Below are 21562 nucleotides of genomic sequence, written 5' to 3'. Positions count from 1 at the left end.
ACTTTGAGTAAATCTTTGTTGTTTTACTTTATTCATTTTCGCCTATTGTATTTATCGGTTATGAGGCTGTTGTGAGCTCATAGTTCCTCTGTTTCACTAAAAACCTCACAGATTACACTGACTAGTTGTGTTACTGTTCTGTAATGAGCTCTCACATTTGACACCTTCAGAATCCTAACAAAATGCATTTTGTAAAACAGATTTCTATATATAATCTATCATAAATCTTGACTGCAACTATTCACATTAAATAAATATTCATTTTCAAATAATCCTGGTTATTGTGAAAAAGAAAAAGGGCAATACATCCATATTTGAAGCTAATGCAAGACTTTGAGAGGCTGAAAAATGGAAGTAGCACAAAAACACAATTGCAGCTCTAATGAAAATAGTACAATAACTGAGTAACTCATTTACAACACATTTCACAAAAAGAAACATAGACTCCTTATGTATGTATTTATTATTCTAAAATAAGATGAGCCTCCATTTGGCACCTATTCTTACAACGTGATTGATTGCACAAAATTATCATGAACTCAAAAGGCTAATAGGCAATTTTATCTCCCTGGTTGAAAGGATGAGGCCAGCTTTGGCTCCTCTGTGTTATTGAATGAATAACTTTGGATAATGGCTTTGGCCCAGACTGACATACAGTATTTTTGGAGATGAACTCTTGAAATACTGGCAATCGATGTTGTTATTAGTGGTACTGAAACCCGAAATGTCATCAATCACTGGGCTCCTCCTTCACAACCGGGGCTCATTAGATATTTATGAGCCAAATTATATCTAAACTGCTTATCCAAGTCATCACTTTGTTGTGATTAACTGCTGGGGCCCAGTGACACCTTCCCCAATTAGCGAAGCCCTCTTCTTGCTCCTGTCTGACAATATACTCTGCCATTTTGAAAGACAAAACATCCCCACCGATCCACACACACACACACACACAAACACACACACATGGACACACTCCAGCTGTGAACTTGCAACACATCTTTGTGTATACGTCTGTTTGTTGATTGAGCCTGTGTCAGTGTAAAAATGGTGTCTTACACGTTTTCTTTACTGGAAATGCTATACTGGCTAGCCTCCAGTATAGCAGGGTCTGGGTGCACTTTAAGGGACCCCCCCTCCTCCCTCACCATAAGGGCTACTATTGGGAAGAAATTCAAAAGGAGGAAAAGACAACAATGGAAGAAAGGAAAATAAACTCGCTGGGAGCTGAAGCTGGAATTTCACCACGTCATATTAACTTTGTGTTTATAACACAAAACATGTTGTAGCATGTAGCTGTTTGTTTGTTCTGTTTATTTCTATGTAGTAAATCACTGATTGTTTTAGATTCTTTCTTGCAGTGGTGGAATGAAACTAAGTACATTTACTCAAGTACTGTACTTAAGTGCAAATTTGATATACATGTACTTTACTTCAGTCTGTCTTTTCATGCTACTTGCTACTTCTACTCCACTACATCTCAGAGGGAAATCTGACAGCTTTAGTTACTAGTTACTTTACAAATTAAGATTTTTGCATAGAAAACTTGAAAAGCTTATAAAATATGATGTTTTGTTATGAATTAAACTACCCAACAGTATATACAGCTGATTGATTGGCAACTATTTTGATAATCATTTGAGTCACTTTTCATGCAAAAACATTTCATGATTCCAGCTTATAAAATAATTTATTAATATAATAAACCTATTAATCCATACAGAAAATAATCATCAGTTGCAGTCCGATACAAAATAGTTCAAAATGAGCTCCACCTTAAAAAACTACAACTACAATTAGTGCATGAGTAATAATGATATGAATATATAATAGTATAACAGTCACAGGGGCCATTTTTCTGAAAGGAGTACTTTTACCTTTATTGCTTTAAGTGTATTTTTCTGATTATACATTTCCAATGCAGGACTTTGTTGTCACAGCGTGGTATTATTACTTTTACTGAAGTAAAGGATCATAAAACTTCCTTCACTGATGTCTTGTTTCACTAATAGCACTTTTCTGGAGGGTCGGGTCACCGTTGGAGAGTTAGGGAGGACATGAGCGAAACAAACAGCAGCTTCTTTGTTACATTTCCTCATTATTACGTGACTGGAGAGGCGACGCTCGGCTGTGCACCGCCCCCTAGTGACGGGAGAACGCTACGTCCTGACGTCCTGCGATGATGACGTCTAATTCATCATCAGCTCCCTTCTGCTGATTTTAAATGTCTACAAACTAAATCCACCTCTCACCGTCTGCCCCCCTCTACCTCATTGTGTTTCCTGTCTCCTCCCCCCCCCCCCAACTCGAACCATCACGTCAAGGTAAACATGTTACACCAAGTAAAATACAACACTGTGTTGTGCGTGTTTTGCGTTATTTAGCCAAAATCTATACGCTTACTGGAAATATCTGTAGGCTATTTAAATGTAGGCTAATGTAATGTTTATTTTCGGAGATGTCAGTCACATGCTGTAAGAAATCACGAAATAACCTCTTCCACCCCAAAGATCGACTCAAAATGCAAACGTGTGTAAATGTTGCATTAAATAATCAGTTAGATTTAGTGTGTAGGCCTGTAACTGACATTGTTCCCACCAGTGGTGGAGGAAGTAAAAGTACTAATACCACACTGTAAAGATACTTTAAAAGTCTTGCATTGAAAATTTTACTTAATAGTATGTAATTATAAAATGTACTTACTTAAACCGCTTGTACACAATTATAAATTATTAAAAATAAATGAAACTTATCAAAAGGAAAAGCAACAAATCTTCACATGTGTGAAGCTGGAACCATGAAATGTTTTTACATGAACGATTATCAAAACAGTTGCCAATTAAGTTTCTGTCAATCGACTAATCGTTTCAGCTGTAATTGTATACTGTTGGGTAGTTTCATTTATTTTTAACAAAACATATTATCTTATAATCTTATAAGTTTTTTGTATGTTTTGTATGTAAAAACCTTAATTTGTAAAGTAACTAGTAACTAAAGCTGTCAACTAATTATAGTCAAGTAAAAAGTACAATATTTCCCTCTGAGATGTAGCAGAGAGGAACAGAAGAAGAAAGTGGCATATATATATATAATACCCACGTAAAGTACAAGTACCTCAAATTTGTACTAAAGTACAGTACTTGAGTAAATGTACTTAGTTACATTCCACCACTGGTTGCCACCACTACTACTACTACTACTATGTAAGTAGTAATGCAATTGTAATTGTTGATGCATAAAATATCTTTCTATATATCTATCTAAGGAAGACCATGGAATGTGATGAGGGGTCACCATCACTTTATCCTCAGTGCCCAGCTGGATCAGCACTGGTTTGTACAGTAGGCCTTTGACTATTGCCTCATGGTTTCTGAGTTATTATGCTTCAACATCTTGAACCTGACTCACCTCACAGTTTATGTTTTCATGTACCCGTTCCACTTTTATCCCCTCCAAGATGTTCATGTTTGTTTCCTTGCTATGACATTGACCTTGAAGTGTCAATAAGCTTTTTCTCCACAAATATTTACTGTCATCACATTGTTGCCTGACTTTGATTCCAGCTTAAAGTATGCGTTGTTATGGGAATCCATCTGATTTCCACAGGGCAGGAGAAATGTGGTGGTGAAAAGTGAGGAGTTCAGCAATGATAGGGTTGAGTTGACGGTGGGGGTGAAAACATCCAAATCCAACATATCAATCAAGCTTTCTTCCTGTTTTTGTGAGGACAGTGAGGCCTGCGTGTGAGTGACAAACAGTAATAAAGGTACACTAAAGATCGACGTGAAATGCAGCTCAGTAAATGAACCTGATTATTTCAGGGCTCATCATCACAGTGATGATGAACATGAGGATGATTCTGACAATAATTATGGCCCCAGCACTGTTTACGCAAAAGTGGAGGCATCACAAAAGGACATCCAGCATGGAAAGGACAAAGGTAGGTCCACTCATCTAATAATCCAATTTGTGTTGATTTTACACTAGGTGCAAAAATGGCCTTTTTCAATTCACCATCATCACTCTGTCTTTCACCAGAGACTGCTGCAGCACAAACACAGATGCCAAGCACAAAGCCCAAGGCCAGGACGCTGGTGAGTCACAGTCATACCGACGTGTGTGAATGAAGGCTAAGTGACGGTTCATTCAGTAAAAAACAGGCTTTCATTTTACGTCATTGGTCTTAATCACTCAATTATAGCAATTTCTAAACGGTAACTGGGCTTTATCTTCACCGTTTCTGCCTCCAGGTAGCAAGCAGGCAGCTGATTGATGCGACCAAAGTGGCTTCTCTCAGGGACCAATGTGAGATCATTCACACACTGTTAGTCATTCACTCTCATTTCATCATTTGTGCTGGTATTGTCTGAATCATACTGTGCGTGTGATGGTGTATTCATGATGTTTCACAATCTCAAAAGATAAGATAACACGAAGAAAAACAAGATAAGTATAAAATAAAGCTTTACTGCAAGTAAGAGACTTCAGAAGGCAATAAAACAAGTATGAAATGAGCAAGCAAATGTGGCCAAAAGTATGTGGACAAATCTGCATAATTAAAATGTACTCGACTGATTTAGCTCCTATAACATCGTTAAACTCACAATGGACAGTGAACATCAAAATCGATGCAGCAGAAGAGATATCGTCTTTTTTATTCCATGCATCCTTCTTCCTTGTCAAAACCTGGAGCCTACATTACCCACAATGCAACTCGACTGCTGACTGTTCAGCCGAACATTGAGGTGTATTATGCTAGTAGTGGCTAATGTAGCCTCGAGCCTTTGGGATGAACTGGAACGCAGACTGTGAGCCGGGCCTTATCACACCAACATCAGTGTTGGACCTCGCTGCTGCTCTTGTCCACATACTTTTGGCCAAATAGTATACCATGAAATAGGCAATTTGTTCAATAGTTGTGGCTTCACACAAGAATGAGATCAATTTTCTCAACTGCTGTTTCCAGGTTCAAGAATGAACTTTGAAACGCAACATGTGAAATAGTATAGTAGAGTTGGCACTACACTTGGCTGTAAATAAGCTTGTACAAACAGAACATGAAGAATACAATACATAATGAATATACAGTAAGTATTGTGCGGAATATAACAATTTTTCTGTATTGTATTTGGTCTGTGTTTAAACTGAAATAAAGAAGACAGGTGTTTATGGCTAAAGGAGGACAGAGATGAGATTAAATCCACATTACAGACGCATTGAATTCGTTATATCATCAGGCTGAGACTCCTTAATGTTGTAATGACTGCCTTGATGACAATACAACCCTACCACTCACACACCTCCACTCACGGGAAGCCTGGGGGAAGTACTGTACGAGAAGACCATGTGTTTGCAGTCACGGCCTGAACATGAGTCAGCCTGATAGTACAACTTATTATGAGTGGGCTTCACTACAGTGGGAGCTAAATGAATAACTCTGGCTCTCATAGCAAGGTTTTATTTTCTTTCAGTGGAGGAGACTGGATTACAGAAAAGATTTATTGATTTATGCAAGTCCCTGCTTACTCTGGGGCCTTGCTATTAAGGTCTGGAATTTGATATATATCAATATACCAAAAAGAGCGAGTGACAGACAAAGAATCATATAATAAAATGTAATATTGGCAGTGCATGGATCAAATATAATGCTGTATTTTGTCTATAAAAGTTTCATAGAGCCCAAGGTGACAACTTCAGATAGCTTGTTTTGTCCGACCAATAGTCCACCAAAAAATATTCAATTTATAATGATATATAACAGGAAAAAGCAGCAAATCCTCACATTTGAGAGGCCTTAACCAGAGTGTTGTGTTGATAACTGACTTAAATGATGAATCTATTGTTTTTAAAAATTGTTACCAATTCATTTTCTGTTGCTTGACTAATTGTCTCAGCTTTAGATACTTTACTCTTAAACATACAGGGGTATACACAATGTCAAAACACCTAATATCATATCATTTCAGTTGAATTTAACTGTTTCCTGTTTATTCTTTTTCCTCAGCTCCTCTGCCATTAATTACACTCAAAGGGGCTGTAAGTTTGGCGAGCACTGACCCCAAAAGGACCTCTTCAGTTCATGCATCCATCACTGTATGTTTCATAGCAAATGTACCAAATTGCTACCATGTTTCTTTTTTTTTTTCGTTAAAGGATAATGGCTGGCAACATTTTTGCTATTGTCAACAAATCCCACGAAAAAACCAAAAACTACTATGTGTCAGTCTGTCTCTCAATACTGTCTGACTTCCCCAGCCAGTCTGTGGATCTCAGCCCCAAACCCATCGGTTCTTACTGAAGACATTTTTCAGGGAATATTTTCAGCAGAGGATTAATACACATTTGGTGCCCTAATGAGTATTTACGGCACCAGGACAGTGCATGTGGAATTGACCGAAAATAAACTACAGTGGCAGTGTTCATCCTAATGAAGGAACATGTCGCCCGGTGCAACAGTGTGGCACATTGATGTGTTTTTAATAGTTTTTGGACAGCAATGGAGCTCTATGGCACAGAGGAATAAGATATAGCAGGCTTTGGATACACAGATACAGATACTTAGTAGGATACATACATTATTGGTTTTTCATTCAATGGGATTTGTTGATGATAATAATAATATAGGATATTACCAGGCTGATCCTTTTAAAGCAAATTTAAACTGTAGTTAGTGAATATGACCATTAGATGGCGATGTTGATCCATGTTTAGCAGTGATTTTAAACACAATATCAACTTAGACAGAGCAAACAGGTTGTGCTGAGAGTCCATTTCTTCCAGGGAGAAGCTTCAGTATCAGCTGCTCAACGGGATGAAGCCCCAAGATTGAACAGGAAGCCGTATAACATCACCAGAAAGGTCATACTATATCTTCTGTCCTCTGCATAAAGTAACCAGACATTATTAAACGTTCTGTTACAATGTTCCTGTGCCATTTTATGTTTTCTTTAGGAAAACAAAAGTCAGTATTACAGAGACCTTTGCCTGCAGGTAGAAGAGAGGAAACAACAGATAGAAAGGGAGAGAAATAGAAATACTGTTGACGAACAAAAGGTTAGTTACTTTATAAAAAGAAGAATGCTTACAGTATTTCATAATGCATGAAAAGAGAGGCCTCTGTTCATAGGGTGATAAGACTGATGGCAGATTACTTATATGTTTACTAATGTCACAATTCTCCTACCATGTGCAGCACAATGAGACCATGCAGCACTCCATCTGGGGGATGCCAGGAAGTGGTGCCCCAAACTCCCACCTGGGCACAGCGAAACGTACCAATAGCCTTTACACCGCAGGAATTTTACCCCAAGAGCAGGTAAACAATGCACCGTTTATTAGCCAAGCATTGTTCCATGCAACAAAAGCCTAGTGTTCTCAGAAGGTCTCCTGATCACACTGGCTTTGACAAAAAAGAACCGAAAGAGAGTCTGCAGCCGCACAAATCTGTCTGTAACAAATGGTGATTGTGGTGCTGTTAGTCAAACATGTCATGTATAGTATTGCCTCTGTAGCAATTTTGGACATAAGCTGCAGTAACAACAAAAGGTTGACCAAAAAAAGTAAATGTTGTTGTTGTCCTGCACAGTGACAACATAAAAATAGAGGTAGAAGAAGAATTGTTTCTTTACTTTTGCTCTAAAAAACCTCCCATTGAGACTTAATTTTCTCTGCAGGAGGCTTTGCCCAAAAATGTTTTTGTAAGTAAAACTCCATTCTGGCCTGGAAAACACATTGCAACATCTTTCATCTTCTAGATGCTGAAACTCAAACCTCTGTCTGTGGTTATTAACAGTAGGAGGTGGTCAGACTCTAAACAAGTTGTGTTTAAGGTCATAACATGAGTCTGGGTCCCAGGCCAGCATTACATTACTGCCTATTTCTTTGGCTAGCGCTTCTCAAAGCTGTCTTTGTTTCTAGATCCGTGATAAAGGCTTCAGTGGGACCCCTTTCCACCACCTGTGAAATGAAGTCCACAACATCCCCAAAGTGAGAGCTACGGAGCAGTCAGGAAAACAGTACTCTCTGACTTAAAGTAATGTTTGTTTGTTTTTTGCAGCCATCAAGATATTTGGGCTGTTTCAGCAGCGAATTCTGATGGTGGCAAAGAAATACAGACTGTAAATAAACAAGTCAAGAACAGTGAGTCTCCTATTTACAACTGCATGTGTTGCTACATGAACAGGCGCCTGCAACAGCAACATTTTCCACTTTGCATACCAGGAGTGGACTCATAACACACATTGATTCTTCTTCATTGATTCTAATAGAGGAGGCATGTGAGAACTTAAAGCAGTGCTAAATGGACTGCATTTTATTCAGCAGTTCATTTCTTAAAGCCGGGGGACTCAGAAGAGACAGATTTTAAAAAGAACGGTCAAACTTGAAGCTACAATTCCCACAATGCAACTCAGCAACGTCTTTCATTAGACCCGCCCTGCCTCCTAAATTCCCACGTCTTTTAAACTCTACATCTCCAAACTTTAGAGAGCTCCTCCAGGGCCACAGAAGACATTAAACAGCGGTCGTACTTCTCATGACAAGTAAACTAAACTTCATATGTAAAATATGTGAGCCCCTTTTCATAAGCAAGGTACAAGTCTTTCAAGTCTCATCTAAATGACATGATATTCGACAATTTCCTCTCAGGTGTATAGGCCTAATTAATAAATATTCAAGCTGTGTGACGATGCAACATCTGAAGTAAAAAACGATTACGCGTATTTCCCAACGATTACGCGTATTTCCCAAAATGTCAAACTGTTCCTTTAAATCCTCATTTACTGTGATTTAAGTCTGACTCAAGTCCAAGTCTGAAGTCTACAGCTTGGATGTTAGGAGGAGCTGGGAATCACATCAGAAACCCTATGATTAGAGGACAGCTGTTCAACAACTGAGCTGCATGACTGACTGCAAGCTGAATTAAAAGTTTCAACTATGAATGAGAGGAAACATATACGACACACACACACACACACACACACACACACGGCAAAGAACTGGTATAATAACTGCTAATGGTTGATTCAGCTTTGCTGGAAGGTTTGAGATTACATCAGCCTACACAGGTCAGTGAAAATGTTGTCTTCTTACTAATTTAAATCCTACTGATGAACTGAATGTTATTATTGTAAACGACACATCTTGGTAGAATAAGTTGCTAATTTGCTCATTATATTGCTGGACACTAGAAACAGCTACAGTACACGTGTCATTGTCTGAATAAGTAACTTACATACTTTGAATTATTTGTCCAAAAACTTTCCCTGATTGATCTTCCAGGTAATTTCCAGATAATTATATGGTGAAGAGAGATGACTCATCCCGGTTTAATTGCATGGCTTTGTTATTGTGACGTTAGCAAGCTCTTAATTAGAACAGTTTATGCAGACACTGTGTGTGCATGTATTTGGTTTTCATAGGGTAAAAGGGCCTTATTGTGGAGGGCAGCGGTAGCTTTCCTCCTCAGTGGGAGAATAATTATGATGTAGGGACAGTTATAAGGAACAGTGAAATACCAATGGTTAGAGTGTAGGCTGGCAAGGTTGGTAATTATACTGTGGAACACTAAATACTACAGAGGACATACATTTCAGTTCATTTTTGTCACATGCAAACTGTACACTAAAACTTTTCAACAAGTCAGAACTTGTACTAGTCTTTTCTCTTTCTCTGCTTTTACCAATTTGTGAATTAAGGTTGGTTAATTTCAGGAGTGTAACTGTGCAAGAGTTTTAAAAGTATTACATTCATTGTCTCTTTTTCACCTCTGTGCCAGGGAGAATCTGGAGCAGTAAAAAACACACACTGAAGAACAAATATGGGAAACTTTCCACCTGAATTGGGAAACATCAGAGCAGCAGCACCTCTGACCTTCCATGTTGAGGAGGGTCAGAGGTCATGGTCAGCAGTATTACATCACTCCTGCAGCAAGAGATGATTCAGCATTTTGCTCAAGTAAAATAGGGCTGAAGGATGCCTAAACGTTCTGGCTTGATCCTGAGTCATCTGGTTGAAAAAGGACTCAGACCACTAATCACCATGCTGCAAAATTTCTTACAAGGCTCTTATACTCAGTGGTGCTGAAGCCTCCTTTATACTCAGTTTTGTATCACTATTATATTCTTAATATACTATTCCTAAATCATAAATTGGATAACCTTATTCCATTTCCACTCTTACAGACAGTGGTGGCAGAAGTATACAGATCCTTAACTTAAGTAAGAGTACAACAATGTAAAAACACTCTATTACAAGTGAAAGTCCTACATTAAAGATCTTACTTAAGTACAGAAGTAAATTGTAGAAATGTTTACTTAAAGTATATATAAAGGAAACTTGATTTTAGAAAATACTTTTTTACATTTAACTGATTTGCATTGAGGTTAGACTAAAATGACTTGATAAGAGGGCGATTTGAGTATTGCACTTCCATAAAGCTAGGGGACTCAGAAGAGACAGATTTAACAAAAATAATGGTCAAAGTCGAAGCAACAGAAGAGGCTGAAATCTCCTGACTTTTAGTCTGTAGTATGGGCCAACCTCCAAACACACTGGATCCTACAATTCCCATAATGCAACTACATGTGCACTTCTCTAAAATTCTACATCTCCAGTTTGTACAGCAGACTTTATGTAAAAAAAAGTTATATCTTAAACCTAAACCAAGATAACCCCGATGACATCATAAGGTTTCTTTTTAAATCAAATTTAGCATCAAATGCATCATCATTTAAAAGATGATCATATATTTTGTATGAAAAATAATAATCTGAAAAGTAAAGCTGTCAAATAAATGTAGTAAAGTAAAAAGTGCAATATTCGCCTTTGAAATGTAATGATGAAGTAAAGTAGCATGAAATCAATGAAAATACTCCAGTAAAGTACAAGTACCTCAAAATTGTACTTGAGCAGATGCACTTTGTTGTATTCCACCACTGCTTATAGGACATATAGATAGATATAGATATTATAGTACATTACATTACATTTTATTAACATAAAGCATTTTCACATCAGTGTAAATTCAATATTATGTACCACTGAGATATAGGTCAGAACAAGTGCACCATGGGATACTACGCTGGTTTTGGATGTAAATGGTTAACCCGACGGTGTAGCGGTCCGTGGTGACGTCACATACTGGTTTCTGCTGCTTTGGGCCGCAGTTTGTTCAGGAGGACTCATATCCCAAACTACGACTCTCTCCTACAGATCACCAGCTGCCGCCGGAGAAACATCCTTAAAATGGGCAACTGTCAAGTAGGTACCACCGTTAAACAGTTTGCGCTACAAACGCGCAGCTTATAGAAATAGAAAATCTCAACAATCAGCAGGTTGGGCTTCGCTCGGAGTGTGAGCGGCAGAGTTTCATGTTGATGAATAGGATTAAGAGTTTGATCCAGCCGATCAGCAGGGTAATCGTTAGATTCCGGGGGAGTTCGGCGTTAATCTCCAATAAAATATCCTATTTATTGCATATTTTGCATGACCCTGTAATGCCTCTGTTCGCCGGCAGGCATTGCGCAGATCACATATATCGTGACAAATCTCTTACTGTTTTGACAGAAATTTAGAGTTGTGGTCTCAGATTCAAAATATTTGGTGTTTCTTTAAATGAAGCCGGTGTAAACGTCGCAAATGACACCGTGTGACAGACAACCGTGTCTGGGTTTACGCAGAGGAAAGGGCCACTCCCCTGCGGAATTCATCACAGCGCCGTTAGATGTGTGTGTGTGTGGATGAGTAGAGCTCTGTATATTAGGCAAGAGTAGAGTTCATAAGTGCAAAGATGGGGGGAGGGTGTCCATGTCTGTCTGATTTCTCTTTTTGCTACATTTATGTTCATTAGTTTATTGGTTTACCACATAAAGTTTGGCAACTTCAGTTACACCAATTGACAGTGAAAACAGCTTTCTGTAACTAACAACAGCTTATTTTGTGTTTTGATTATTAATTGTAAAGTAACTGCTTAAAAAGTACTCCAAATAACATCCAGCTTCATATTTTAGAAAATAAATAAAACTGGTGTTCCAACACAAAATAAAATGATTACATAACAAAATAGGCAGGACTATGCAAGTTTTGAGAAGTTACTGATTTATATTTTGGTGCTATACAAACCTACACAAGAGTTAAATGTCTGCCATACATTCTCCTGGTTATGGGACAGAACAGGGGCATTAAACTAGTCTTTATTGCTGGGATTGATAGTTCCATTGTGGGGCTGCCTCCGTTGGCCCCTGGACGCATTTTGGTTACTGCCAGTTATTCATGCGGGCCCCACCAAGTTTGTTTAAAGACTTTTGGCCCTGAATTCCTCAATCAAAGCATTGTGTCATCGTCCTCCCCTCCCCCATCTGCCAGCTGCTCCTGCATCGCTATCATGAATCCCTCTGAACTTCATTTACTGAAACAATGATCAGTTTGATATAACCACAGTGTTATGGGAAGCTCTTTCTAGCTTTGTATTTCATCTACAGAACAATCTATCTTTTATTCTCTTAGCCCACAATCGTACCCTATGATGATTTTGACGTCGTAGCTGACATCAAGGCCATCCGCAAAGCCTGCAAAGGGTTTGGTAAGTTGAAAATATTGAATATATGTTTGTTTGTTTTTTTATTCTAGTAATGTCTAGTAAAGTATTACTTGCAAATTACATTGTTTAGCATTGTACTGCATCTGTTTTGTGTGGTCCTCCCTTCAGGAACTGATGAGCAGGCCATCATTGACATCCTGGCAAACCGCAGTTCATTTCAGCGTCAGGAAATTAAACAGGCCTATTTTGAAAAGTATGATGATGTGAGTGTCATTCAGTAATACACAGAATAACATCTACATGTCTTTTACTGTATGATTTAAACCATAACAACCATTTTAATTATAATTCTAATTTGAAATCTATTAGAAAATCTGCATTCCCTCTCTGTTTCTGCTCCTTTCTACCAATTTATTTCTGTGTCTTTGTGACAGGAGTTGGTGGATGTGTTGAAGAAAGAGTTGTCTGGGAACTTTGAGAAAGCTATCCTCGCCATGCTGGACCCGCCCGTCATCTACGCTGTGAAGGAGCTGAGGAAGGCCATGAAGGGAGCGGGCACTGACGAAGACGTCCTGGTGGAGATTCTCTGCACTGCCACCAATGCTGTCAGTCACAAATTAAAAGCATAAAATGAAATGAATTATTAGTTAGTGAGTTAATACATCAACAATATGTGTGCCATTATGTTCAATCGCTTTTATCTTTGGCATAAAAATAATTAAGTGAACTGAGTTTTAGATTTTTTGATGTAGAATGTTCAAATTTTGAATTAATTGTTTCCCGCAGGACATCGCCCTGTTCAAGGAATGCTACTTTCAAGGTAAGCCAATAAGCAAATGAAGCCTTCAACTGAAGAGTTGATTTGCAAAATGAACTATTACTGTGAAATAATAAACTTTATTTATACAGCACTTTTCAAAACAAAGATACATGGTTGAACCAGGATTAAAACATTTCAATTACGAAAACATTATTTGACATCCACCCACCCATCCCATCCATATTGTTGTTAGCAGTTTGTAGATATCTTATGTGGCATAAAAAACATATTGTGCAGTTGTTAAACCTCTCACCCACTAAGTTACTAAATGTCACTGTTTCCTATCCTTGTATTATGAACCCTGGAGGAAATGGCTAAGAGTGACTCATTTGGGCCTACATACACCACGTACAGTGCTATTCGTGTCTCTTTAGCCATGTAATGTACAGTCACACTTTGTTTAGTCAAGGCCCATCCTGCTGCAACTTCCTGTTCTCTGTCATACCAGTGTTGATAGCTGATTAAATGTACATCTTCTTTCATTATTCAAGGGTTTCTTTGCCATCTTATGTTGACTTTGTTTCTTATCCTCTCTTTTATTTCCCCATGTGTGGAAGGAATGATATAGCCTAGGAGGCTTCTTTGGTTAGTTAGCATGTTGTTAGCTGATGGTATTAGCTGCTGATGTTATAGACACCAGTGTATGCTTTGTTGACTCGGCTGAGTATCAGCTCTTTGCTCGGGTGAGAATAGGATTCAAAGGCAGGTATGTTAGTTCAGGGTTAGAGAATAGTGTCACCTGTCTTACCTACCCTAATGATAGGTCAAAACATCATTTAGCATTAATACTGGGATTCAGTAGGAATGCTCACCCAACTTTTGCCACATTTCACCATATGTATTGTTAACTAATACATGTGTTTAAGCTAATAAATAATTTATTAATGCTTTATTGACTAGTAATAATAAGAGCAACCATTCACAATATGGCAACCTTTGGTTTGTCATGCTGTGAAAAATCTCTTTGGCTGGTTGTGTATCCACCTCCAGCATATACTAACTTGCTATAAAACATTAATAATTGATTTGTTAACTATGAATAAAGTTACAAAGTCCTTAAAACTGTATGTCTTTTTGGTACGTACCAGCTTTTCCAACATACAGTATGCCCCATACTGAGCTTCATGTCCTGACAGACATTCGTAATGTAGCCTATAATTTTAGAGGATGGGATGACAGGAGTTTAATCACTCGAATATACTTTAATATATATATTGCATTTTTGAGGCAATTTCGCTGTTTGGTGGTATCTTTTTGTTATTGCCAAGGATAGCTAGGCATGTAGATGATAAGACATCATGACATGTTTATTTTGTCACCAGCAGTTGGTTTCAGTTCAGTCCACCATTTTGTCAGATCTGTGACCAAGCAAATATTGACAGGCATATTTTATCCACTCCCAAAAAAGCCTTGTTGGAGCATTATCTGTAGGTACTCCTTTTATTACAGCTGTTTTGTGCTTGTTGATTTGTCACTGAGTAGAATTTAGTTTTCTTTGATTAGCTTAACCAAGCTAGCCCACTATACTAGCTGTCTGGAGCTAATGTGTTGCTAAGGCAACATTCTGTTAGCAACTGTTAGCTAAGTCACTGTTGGGATAAATGTTTATTTTACTCGTTTTACTGTTACTCTTGTGGACTTTATGTGTATGTTTACTAGAAAAATTATTGTGCTGTAGTTCCTGTGGGAACTTAATGTTGATCTTTCACTTCTTGCTGGCATGAGGTACAATGTAGCCAACTAGGTTCATTTGACAGTTGGGCTGTGTCAGAAAACACTCCCTATTATTCCCTATATATTTACTATATAGTGCACTACATTTACTGTCCGCAATTACATTTGTGTGTCCGAGTGCATATATGTAATCTCTATATAGTGCCCTCAAAAATGCCACAATGGAACGAAAATGTTTTACTTTCTGCCAACAATCCCACAATGCAATGCATTACATTGTATAGTTGTGAGTGATGATGCAAAGTGATGATTAGCAAGTGTTTGAAATCTCAATTTACTGCTCACTATTGCTTAAACTATTGAGTGTCCATTATATAGGGAGTAGTGAATGAGTGAACGGAAGTGATTTTGGACACAGCCCTAGTCTCTACCTTTGTGAATCCAGTTTCCTTGTTACTGTAATAATGAATTTTTACAGTACCTTTGGTCTAGCTAACTCTTGTTTATGGAATCTATGAAATTTCTGATTTGTAATCACCATCATTGAATTTGTTGACTACTGTTTTCGCAGTTTCACAATTTCTTCCAGTAAAAACCTCAAAGGCCATCCGCTGCCTTCAGCCTTTGTTGGAAGTGTGTCTAGCTCACTGCATAGCTGTGCACCTACACACATAGTGAGGGCAGAAGAAGAACAATTGAAGTTGGTTGCAGAACATTCTCAGTTGAAGGATGCTTTCTAGACTCAAAGTCATACAGGCAGGAATCCATCAATCTAAGATACCAATTGGGGGTGTCATTAAACTAAAACACACTGCAGTCACAGGACTTAAACAGAATGCACTCAGAATGACAAACTTGTATCTGATGGTACAAGAGTATCTAGGAGTGGACACAGTATGACTTGTCATTTTATTTGACCCTTTTTTGTTCACATTGTGTCACTCTTTCAGTGCATGAACGTGATCTTGAAGCAGATATCGAGGGAGATACAAGCGGGGATGTAAGAAACCTGCTCACAGCTCTTTTGCAGGTAAGTGGCCTTGACTTTCTACTCCACTCGTGTAACTAAATTCCTCTTGTCTGCTGTTCGACTGAAATCGAGCTCACTCTCCCTGTGCCCAATCGTGCCCTATAAACACACACACACACACACGCACACTGGCCACTTTCCAGACACCTGCTCATTAGTGAAACAGAAGCCAGATACAGTTGCTTCAGTCGGACAGAAAGGCTTTACCACATAGCAGAAGTCATCTTACTGTTCTTCTTCCAGGGCAACAGAGATGAGAGTTACGAGGTGGATGAGGATCTGGCTGAACAAGATGCTACCGCCCTGTTTGAGGTACTGTGTCAATGTTAAACACATATTCCTAACAGTCTCATAGCAGATTCATTAACCCTGAACAATATTAATGTTTGTTGCAGGCTGGTGAGGGTTGTTTTGGGACAGATGAGTCCACTTTCACCTACATCCTGGCCTCCAGAAATTACCTGCAGCTCCAGGCCACCTTCAAGATATATGAGCAGGTAAGTTTTGGTGTCACACTGTCCGTAGCTGAAGTGATATTGCATATCAGTTTATATGACCTGACATTTCATTCAGCTAGCATGTGAATTAATCATCATTGGTATCTTACATTACCCCTGAGAAGTGCTGTTGGTTCTCATGCAGGTACAGACAGACTTTAATATCTAGAACTACACTTTCCTGGGACTTTAAAATGTTCTGAACATCTTCAATTATACTTCCCTCACACATAAATCACTATTCACAGTATCAAATCTTTTTGGGGAGATTAAATTGTGGGCCTGGAAAATGAAACATTACCACTTTAAGGCATTGCCAGTACTTAGATTCAACTAGTAATTTTCTCTCCATAGCTCTCTGGAACTGAAATCCTGGATGCCATCGAGAATGAGACTTCTGGGACACTGAAAAAATGCTACATTGCCCTTGGTTAGTATGAAATGCAAAATGTCCAAATAAAAATTGTCCAAAGAAGATAACACATAAATATTATGTCAGTGGGTGGCTCACATAGGTTAGATACAAATAAAAAAAAAACACAAAATCATAAAGATAGAATGTAAAATATAAAGCAAGCTGAGCTGCTTTTTGTGTATCTCTTTGTGGAACAACACTGTGCATGGGTAAAGACAATGGTGGATGCCAGAGGTTAAACTGAAGTGTTGAATAAACCAGTGGTGGAATGTAACAAGTACATTTACTGAAGTACTGTACTTAAATACAAATTTGAGGTACTTGTACTTTACTTTATTTCCATTTTATGCAACTTTATACTTCTACTCCGCTACATCTCAGAGGGAAATATTGTACTTTTTACTCCACTACATTTGTTTGACAGCTTTAGTTATTAGTTACTTTTCAAATCACAATTTTCTATACCCTTCCTGTCCAGTGAAAACCATGTATCGTCAGATGTGGTGAATTTGAATGTTTCTGATAAACTAAAGGATGAAGTGTTCCTTTATGGTTTGAGAAAATTATCCTTCTTCTTAAGCTAAATGAACTTTTTAAACCCCCCTATGGATCAGCTGGAAAATGCTTTGTCACAAAGCTGAAAACAGGGCTGTTTTTTAAAGAGTTTCCCTACGGGGATCAATAAAGTATTTCTGATTCTGATTCTGATTTTTCTGAGCTCATGAAAAGTTGACTTTTTAGAGCTACGTGGTTCTCACAGGACAGCGACGCTACAAACATATGATGATCTTCTAGACCATGATGCATTGCTGTAGATTAAACTACCCAACAGTATATAAAGTAGTTACAATTAGCTCAACCTTAAACAACTACAGCAGTAAAATGCAACATACACATTAATGCAGCAGTAATATTAATCCAGAAACATCAGATATGACAGTAAAACACTGACAGCGACCATTTTTCTGCACAATGAAGACTGCTGATAATACTTACATGCTTATACTTAAGTAAAGGTTTGAATGCAGGACTTTTACTTGTAGTGGAGTATTTTCACAGTGTGTATTAGTACTTTTACTTAAGTAAAGGATCAGAATACTTCTTGCACCACTGGAATAAACAGACTATATGGGACTTATTTAGTTTTATTGGGAGGAAAGGAGCTGATGGTGTTGGAATATAAGGTACAGTAAACTGCAGTGGAATTTAATGAACGCTTTTCTTCCTCCCCTCAGTGAGAGTTGCAAAGAACCCTCAGCTCTACTTTGCCCGACGTCTGAACAAAGCGATGAAAGGAGCAGGCACTGATGAGGACACCCTTATTCGCATCATCGTGTGTCGCGCTGAGGTACTTGCACTCAAAGATCAACGGGTGGAGCCAAATATTCAAAGTTGAGGTTAAAGCTCAATACCATCGAGACCTAAATCCATTTGTTTTCTGCAATGATTTTTTGTTTTGGATGGTGTGATGTCATGCTACAGACATTAGGGGTGTGACCTCATGCTTAACCACCACTTTATGTCATTTTATCAATATTTTGTTTCTTGACTGCCAGGTAACTGGGAGAAATCAGGTTACGCAGGAAATCGGACAGTGCATTTATGTGCACTGTAGTTACCTGGTTACTGTAAAATGTGGTCAATAATCAGAGATCTCCTCTATCCCAACATTATTTTGAAACAATGGCATACTTATTTTAAGTTTAAGGTCTTATTGCTGCTGTCGGAGCATTCAGAATAACAACTTTTTTTTACAGCACCTATTTTACAAATAATCAAATATTTAGCTGTAGAAACCAACTTATTTAGACTTGTAGAAGCTACTTAGTGTCAGTTTCAGTTTAAGTCAGACATTAAATAAAATTAAATCATATATAATAATAACAAAAAGGGAATATAAAAAATGAAATCATAGTCATATTACTTTTAAGGAATCAGATTACTGCAGAATGCCGACGGGTTACTTCGCTGGATGTAAATTGACACGATTGCTTTTTCACCGTGTTTGATTTTTCAGGCCCGTGGTCACCATGGCAATGAGCACTACATTTGATCAAAAGTGTTTACATCATATAAAGACACTAAAAGTTATCAAGCTTGACCTCTGGTACTTTTTTCTTTTTCTTGTTGTCAACAGTATGATTTGGAGACCATCAAAGACATGTATCTGGAGAAGTACGATGTGTCTCTGAAGGACGCCCTGAAGGACGAGTGCAGCGGCGACTTTAAACGCCTCCTCGTGGCTATCTGCCACTGAAAGACGGAGAGTGTCGGCAGAGCGGACGTGGACAACAGAGGCAGAGACAGCAGAGTATGTTTATACTGAGGGCGCTGCTGTTTTCTGTCTCACAAACTAATACTACTCAGTCTCTCCATGTGACATTATGTAGGGAGCAGGAGGGTGGAAGGGATAAAATAATTAATAATCTGGCATGTCTTGTCCAAGTTACTGTTTGGATGGCTCTCTTTTTTAACTTTTTCCACAGACATTAATTACGAAATCCCCTTTGAACTGGATTTACTCATCTGTCTGTGAAACTACAGTTTCAGTCAATTACTGCCCCTTTTCTTAGTCAATTTTTAGCTCCAGTTCTTAACACCTTTACCAGCATTTACACAGTGGTGAAGTTTTAGTCATTGTTAACAAGCACCAAGATTTATACATTTCCAAGGTTCACAGGAGCCAACTGTAGTCAAACCGATGCAATTACATCATTAAGCATTAGCATTTACTAATGTATTGAGACAATAGTGTTACATTACTACCAAGAATTATATTACACTGTTTTATATAAAAAAATTCTTTGTCAATTTATCTTTCACCCTCCATGCCCCAAATTCATTGACTGTTCTACTTCACTGCTGTTACAACTAATGCAATCACTCCATATGGCTTGAAGTTTGTGCTTATAAATGAAGAAATGTGAAAGTTTGTAATGAAGGAATATCAGCTTGTATCATGAGAGATATGCAATGTTATGTGAGTGGCATTTTATAAATTTTACTCACAACTGATTCGCTGAAGAGAATATATATTTTATCAGTTGCTTATTGAAAGAAACTATATATTGATTTACAGTATGTTGCATTTTTCTTTTTTACTACAACTAGTAAAATGTGACAAATCCAAATACACCTCACCGTGTTATACATTTTTTGTATTTTACAACTAACAATCTTCTAATATATAACATTATTTAGTTTGCTGTTTTAGGTAGGCCAGAGGGTATATGAGAAGAAACCTGTAAGAAATATTTAACATCTGGACAGTCTGATGTCTCTAATTGTGTGTCTCTATAGGGCAGCTGAGATTTGTTAAAATTACCACTATTGTAAGCATTTTGCAACAAGCTGAGTAAATACTCAAGTAAACTGAAGTACATGAGATAGTTACAACATCAAACAGGACATCAGTTGGGCCGTGGGACTCGTGTTTGCCTCTCTATAGTCAAAGATTTGTAGTCTAACTGCAAATAAAGTTTCCTGTACCGTCATCATGTCTGGCTTTATTTGACCTTTGACTGTCTTTGATATTCTGGTGAAGTAATACACATAAATAACCTTATCATCAGCAGTGATGGATTAGGTTCTTAGATATTTTACTCCAGTAAAAGTAGCAACACCACAGTGTAAATTTACTCTGTTGGAAAGTAAAAGTCCTGCATCCAAAATCTTACTTAAGTGAAAGTAAAAGTATTAGTATCAAAATATACTTAAAGTACCAAACGTAAAAGTACTCATTATGCAGAATGGCACGTATCAGAATAATATATATAATATATTGGATTATGATTATTGATGCATTAATGTTGTAATCCATAGCAATATATCATAATTTATTAGTTGATTTATATTTTGTATTCATAATCTGAATCTGCAAAGTAACAAGTATCTAAAGTTGTCAAATAAATGTAATGGAGTAAAAAGTACAATATTTCCCTCTGAACTGTAGTGGAGTAGAAGTAGAAAGAAGCATATAATGGAAATACTCAAGTACAAGTACCTCAAAATTGTACTGAAGTACAGTACTTGAGTAAATTACATTCCACCATTGAATAATAACTACATAAAATCTTAAAATCCCTGTTCAGTGAGTGAAAGTTTTTGTGAAGTTATAATATGCATAATGATGCAGTTGTCGTGGCAACAGCCCTCCCCTGTAGCAGTATGATTTCCATGACAACCCCATCAAACTTTCAGTGGCTGTCAAGTGTCAACAACCACTGAAGACTGTGGATGTGAATGGGAATGACCTGTCTGTCACTTCACGCGCTGAGACAAGCCTGTCGCCGCTGCTTTGCTGCCTTTAGGTACTGTGGGAAATCTGTAAATTCGGAATTTAAATTACATGTAAACCCACAAAGTGGGAAAGAATAGTGAATGATATTTTAAAAGCCCACAGCTGGTGATAATTAGTAGTAGCTTTGGGCCTCATTTAAAAAATATCCCAAAAACAAAATTGGAATGATGTTGTTAGAAAGTAGTGCATGTTGTCACAGGGTACATGAACCAAATGCATGAGGTGCTGACAAGTTGTATTTAAAAGTATAGGCCACTCACATTACCTAGCTGGTAGCTTTCCTCCACA

The 21562-nt window shown here is 37.8% G+C and overlaps 2 protein-coding genes across 3 annotated transcripts; both read left to right on the top strand.

Annotated features, from left to right (window-relative positions):
- The first annotated feature begins 2275 nt into the window (after positions 1–2275).
- On the top strand, positions 2276–8139 carry LOC122866558. Its single transcript, XM_044176336.1, has 11 exons — positions 2276–2324; positions 3266–3332; positions 3607–3743; positions 3822–3940; positions 4039–4094; positions 4251–4305; positions 6005–6093; positions 6781–6858; positions 6952–7053; positions 7193–7315; positions 7918–8139. Exons 2-11 carry the CDS (start codon positions 3273–3275, stop codon positions 7960–7962), a joined length of 864 nt encoding a protein of 287 aa, XP_044032271.1. The 5' UTR covers positions 2276–2324; positions 3266–3272; the 3' UTR covers positions 7963–8139.
- Positions 8140–11092: 2953 nt separating this feature from the next.
- On the top strand, positions 11093–20468 carry anxa13 (annexin A13). 2 transcript variants are annotated; one of them, XM_044176334.1, is made up of 11 exons: positions 11093–11259; positions 12505–12580; positions 12707–12801; positions 12973–13143; positions 13325–13358; positions 15983–16062; positions 16306–16374; positions 16458–16559; positions 16914–16989; positions 18210–18322; positions 19112–20468. In XM_044176334.1, exons 1-11 carry the CDS (start codon positions 11245–11247, stop codon positions 19229–19231), a joined length of 951 nt encoding a protein of 316 aa, XP_044032269.1. In that variant the 5' UTR covers positions 11093–11244; the 3' UTR covers positions 19232–20468. The 2 variants fall into 2 exon arrangements, with proteins under 2 accessions (XP_044032269.1, XP_044032270.1); XM_044176335.1 differs by having other exon boundaries at positions 11102–11259; positions 12976–13143.
- Positions 20469–21562: the final 1094 nt, after the last annotated feature.

The sequence above is a fragment of the Siniperca chuatsi genome, linkage group LG19 (assembly GCF_020085105.1).
Source record: "Siniperca chuatsi isolate FFG_IHB_CAS linkage group LG19, ASM2008510v1, whole genome shotgun sequence".
In the NCBI taxonomy this organism is placed as follows: domain Eukaryota; kingdom Metazoa; phylum Chordata; class Actinopteri; order Centrarchiformes; family Sinipercidae; genus Siniperca; species Siniperca chuatsi.
This window is presented reverse-complemented; position numbering and strand designations above follow the sequence as displayed.